Source organism: Ailuropoda melanoleuca, unplaced genomic scaffold (assembly GCF_002007445.2).
Source record: "Ailuropoda melanoleuca isolate Jingjing unplaced genomic scaffold, ASM200744v2 unplaced-scaffold1214, whole genome shotgun sequence".
Classification (NCBI taxonomy): domain Eukaryota; kingdom Metazoa; phylum Chordata; class Mammalia; order Carnivora; family Ursidae; genus Ailuropoda; species Ailuropoda melanoleuca.
The window spans coordinates 1-5,333 of NW_023180660.1; the positions used below are offsets into that span (position 1 = coordinate 1).

Consider the following 5,333-nt stretch of genomic DNA (forward strand, 5'->3'; position numbering starts at 1 on the left):
AAGAAGCTGCTTTTTATGTTAAAGACTTTCATCACAGAATTATTAGTTTCTAAATGCAAGGTAGCACTTTTTTTCTTCTGTAAAAGAACAAGATGACATTGAGACCATACATTTCTGAGTTTCCATTACCTTCAGCGCCTGTTTGAGCAGCTCTTTCACTGCCTGCAAGATCAACCAGATTCTGTAAGGGAGATGAAAACAAACCTTCAGGAAGGGTAACTTGAACTAATAAAATCCCAACTACTGAAAGAATGATTTTAACACACAGTCTGTTTGCATACCCCATCTGGATGCTTGTCTTTCTTTCCACTGCTTAGGCTTTCCCCTTTCTGAGTCAGATTGATCTGTATACCTTGTTCCTTTTTTACCATATCCTCCATAATGCTGTCAGAATATGTTCTCCATTTCTTACACAAAGTTCAAAACCTTACAGGTGAATATGATTCTTTACAATTTGGCACTTGCGTTGCTCCAGCTTTAAATCTACCCAGTACTCACTCTGAATTGTAGCTGTCCTACTTGCTATGCCCTAAATGCGTCATGTATTTCTATGCTTCCAAGAGCTCTCTTTTGCCATTCCCTTTGTTTAATAAGTTCTACTGTTCTAGTCTGCCTCTATTCCTTATTCAGGACCAAAGACGATTGTTACCTCCTTAGTAAAACTTTGCCACCTTTATTCTTCCTCTCCCACACCTTGAATGAACTGCTCTTTCTATCAATCGTGTACCCAGGGGTCTTTAAAGATACAACTTATTCTTTGGCACTTACTGTGTTGAGCTAGTCATTTGTGTCTATGACTATACTGTAGTATCTTTAAAAGCATGGGCCTCTTCATTTCACAAATATTGTTGACAAAAAGTGACTGCTTGTCATGCTCCAGGCAGTGTATTAGGTGCTAGGGATATGGCAGTGAACCAGACAAGTAAGTTCTCTGCTCTCACAGAGCTTTTGTTCTATATGGGGCAGGATGGGGAGAGGAGGAAGTTGGTGAGAAGTGAGAAAAAGACAGGTAAGAAACACATCATGGTAGATGTAATACAGATAATTTAAATAGAGCATTGGAAGAGGAAAGAGGAAGGTACAGAGCAGGCCCTTTGGACCAGGAGGTAGGGAAGCCCTCCTATTAAGCTAGGATCTGGAATGACACAGAAGAGGGGGCCAGCCATGCAAAGATCAAGGGACCATACTCTAGATAGAAAGAATAGCCAGTACACCCAGTCACAAAGCAGAAATGAGCTTGGTGCATTCAAAAAATAGAAAAGGCAGCATGGCTGAGTTGGTGAAGTAGAGATGGGACAATATAAATTGAGAAAAATAGGTAGGGGTCAGACTGTGCAGGACATTGTAAGGAAGAGTAAGAGCTCTGGATTTTCTAAATGTGACAGGAAAGGGTTTAAGCAAGAGAGCGACAGACATATCTTGATTTAACTTTTTGAAGGACTGCCTATGGCGGCTGGACTGGAGAGGGGTAAGAGTGGCGGCAGGGAGTCCAGTTAGGAGGCTCCTGCAGGAATCTGAGTGAGAGGTGATGGAGGCCTGGGTTAGGGAGGTAGCCGTGGAGACAGTAAGTGGTGGAGGGATGTCTTCTTTACTCCTTTAATCTCAGAGTGGAACTATGATCAGAACATGATGAAGGCTCAGCAAATATTCTTAATGCATTACAACAAAGTCAGAGATTTAAATTTTCTCTCTCTGTGGACACTTTCAGGAATGGGCAGTAATTATGTACTCCTGCTTTAATTATGTCCTATCTAGACACTATTTTCTCTAAAATACTCAAAGTCTAATCTTTCTTATATATTACCTATATTACAGAAGACCTAGATACATAATAAAGGGGCAAAATGGTGTGAAAGGCAGCATGAATTAGGGAAGAAAGATGGGAACAAGTATCAGTGTTCAAAGATACCAAGAGGCCCAATATATCTATAAGAGAGGAGCTCATGTAGAGCAGAAGGGAGTCAAGTGAGGTTGGTTAAGAGTGGTGACACAACATCAACAGTACTTAGTAACATTAGAAAAATTAGAAATCTGCAAACAGACTGTAGAAAGGAAGACCAGAGTCTTGGGGCCAGGTCTAGGAGAAAGATACAGCAAGTCAAGAGATGAGAACCTAAATGAGTGTGACACCCATGGGAATGCTGAATAAGAAATGCCAATGACTGGACAAAAACAGAAGGCACAAAAAGATTAGTCAGAATTGACTTGGATCTGACCTAGTGACCAGGATAACATTGGTACTACCGGAAAAGAGGAATATTCACCATGATAGGAAGAAATTAATTTTGTTTAAGACACACTGAAGTTTGAAATAACAGTGGAACACATAGTTATAATCATCTTTACAAAGACNAGAACGAATTAGGACTCAGAGCCTCTAGATAAAATAAATATTTGACTGTCTTCCACACAGAAATGATAACAGAATGTCTGAGGGCAAACAGAAGAAGGCCACAGTACAACGCTCCTATGTTTTTCATGGGAGGGTAGGAAAAAGAAGCCACAAAAGGAATAGAGAAGTAGAGCTGTAAAGAAGCTGGATATTATGAACCGGAAAGATAAAAAGATACTAAATAAGTAAATAAATAAATGCCACCTCCAAAGAGCCAGAAAGTGATTTTTGGGGAAGACTTCTTTCCAAGAAGATACTTAGAGTAAGTGGGAAGGTGAAGGGCTGGACCAGATGGTATCTATAGTCCCTAAATGATAGAGCATCATAGAATATGGAAAAAGTCACCAAATGGATCACTGAATATGTCAAGAGTATTAAAAATAAACTATTAAGAGAAATGTTAAAACTGTAGTGAAGTTTCACAGACTGGGTTTAGAAAACAAAACAGAAGTCAGGTTTTGTGTTTTTGTTGTTGATAAATCAAAGCAAGACCAGTATACTAAAATCAATTTTATGCTGGTACAGTAAAATAACTGAGGCAAACTAGAATTAGATATTTAATCAAGACTGATTTTTCAAATCTGAAAGTGAAAAAACATATTATAGATTTATTATTTTTTCCCTGAATTTCTCAAATCAAATAGAATAATATTGAGTCATATCCTACATGAAGCTAAAAAATTTAGACCATGAAGACAGAGAATATTGGCAAGGAAGAGGAAGGAAGCACGGAAAAAGAGAGAAATGATATAGTGCAGCAAGAAGGAAATGGGACGTTTACTTACGTGGGNCAAGAAGGAAATGGGATGTTTACTTACATGGAAAAAAAGAATGTTTGCATAATGTATATATTCACTATTCAACAAACACGTGTTGAATATAAACTATGTATAATGTGTTGAGGCTATAAAGATATCACTCTTCCCTTCAAGGGATTTATAGTCTAAAACACTATGTTTATAATATAAAACATTTTCTTATTATATTTAAGAATATAGTTAAACAATGTGATTTACTGTTTAATAGTCCCAGCTGGGTTTTTGTTGATCTCATGAGTCTCAATTCTATTGGCTGAGACAAAATAACAACAACAACAACAAAACCAAATGGCCCCCACCCCCATTCCAAGAACACGCTAACTCTTAAATGCATATGGAAAATCTCCCCCCAAGAACTCTGGTTAGGAAAAGTCTTTCCATCTAAATTTTAGGAGACAGCACCCATGACATAGAGGAAGAAAGACCCTCTGAATTCTTCCTACATTTTAGTTAGCAACCTCATGTTTACAGACGAGACTAGTTAAACTACCAATTCATACATGTTTTTGCCTGTTCGGTTAATAGTTCTTATGAAACCAAACATCTAGCAGCCAAATTAAATGATGCTTTGGTCCATATGGTACAGTATCNAATTAAATGATGCTTTGGCCCATATGGTACAGTATTATGGTCCATCAATACTCACCAAGTGGGACACTTTGACGGATCCTTCACAATTGGAAGGTTCCCCTTTCTCTCTGCTTTCCAAAATCTAGATAGAAAAGAAAACTTGTAAAAATTAATGCATTTTTAATTGGAAAGGCCAAACAGAGTTACCTACCATTCTAAAAATGGTATGAGAGCGACTGCTTCTTTGATTCATTTTTGTAATTCCATAATTTCTGTTCTCTGTAAAAGGTAAGTCATATTTCAGCTGCATACATTAAAATCCAAAGAAAAACATTAACTTTAATTTTTAAGAGTGAAAAGTGTGATTTGAAGCCTAAATACATTTAACTGAATAGCTTTTACAAGTGTTTTGGAGAAATACAGTATAAAGTCTTACTTTCTCCTTTTGTGATCCACTTCAAAGCCATTTCTGATGTATAAACAACTTCTTCTGTGAGATCAGCCACATACACATTCCTCTGAAACAAGTTTTATTATGAGAAGAGTAGAGAAGACGTCACTAAAAAGTGTGCATCTCAAAAAGAAGGTGTTAACTATTATAGAATTCATTTGTGGAAGTTACAAGTGGAAAATGTATGAAAATAACGAGTAAAAGTAAACCTATGATATGTACATTTTATTTCCTATACCAAAGCATAGAAAATTCTGATACTTCTGTCTTGTTCTTTTTTAAGGCACTTATACCAAAATATTACAGTCGTCAATGTTTAAAAACTATACATATTGCTCATATGCTGTCTTTATAAACACTTAAGAAAAAATAAACCATATAAACAGGAGATAGCTTAAAGAATACCAAAATTAAAGGTAAATGTTCAAGAACAATAATCCTAATAAGCAAGTCTATTTTTAGCTACTTCACATCTGTTACTCACATTGAAGTCTTCCCGAATTATTAAAGGCTTCATTTTTTGAGTGTCACAGACTAAGTCTGTAATGGTTTCATTGTATATCTCCATGTAAGATACACGTAAGAGAAATTCTCTGTCAGGAAACTAGAAGGGAAAAAACGTGTAAAAATATCAGAGATCATCCATTTATGAAAACCTAGTATTGAATACTTATGTGCTGATATTAAACATTAAAATATTCTGAAATTATCTTTGTAAAGCAAACAAGAGACAAAACCTCACATGGTTTTATGTTGACGACAAACAAAAAAATATAAAAATATGTTTCAGGAATAATGAAAAGCGTATTATCAAATAATTAAACTCAAATAAAACCCTACCAACAGATGTTCAAATAAGGACACTAAAAATCATTAAAACTATGGTCTCTGGGAAACAAACTGAGGGCTTCAGAGGGGAGGGGGGTGGGGTATTGGGATAGGCTGGTGATGGGTGGTAAGGAGGGTACGTATTGCATGGTGCACTGGGTGTTATATGCAANATGTTATAGGCAAGTAATGAATCATGGAACTTTATTTTATTTTATTTTAAAGATTTTATTTATTTATTCGACAGAGATAGAGACAGCCAGCAAGAGAGGGA

The 5,333-nt window shown here is 36.3% G+C and overlaps 1 protein-coding gene across 1 annotated transcript; it reads right to left on the minus strand.

The window, feature by feature from the left end:
* Positions 1–20: 20 nt before the first annotated feature.
* Positions 21–4,846, minus strand: LOC117797752 (centromere-associated protein E-like). Its single transcript, XM_034650207.1, has 5 exons — positions 4,716–4,846; positions 4,217–4,298; positions 3,992–4,059; positions 3,857–3,922; positions 21–181 (listed from the first exon to the last, which is right to left on the minus strand). The coding sequence occupies exons 1-5, from the start codon at positions 4,797–4,799 to the stop codon at positions 50–52; spliced, it is 432 nt and encodes a 143-aa protein (XP_034506098.1). The 5' UTR covers positions 4,800–4,846; the 3' UTR covers positions 21–49.
* Between the last annotated feature and the right edge of the window lie 487 nt (positions 4,847–5,333).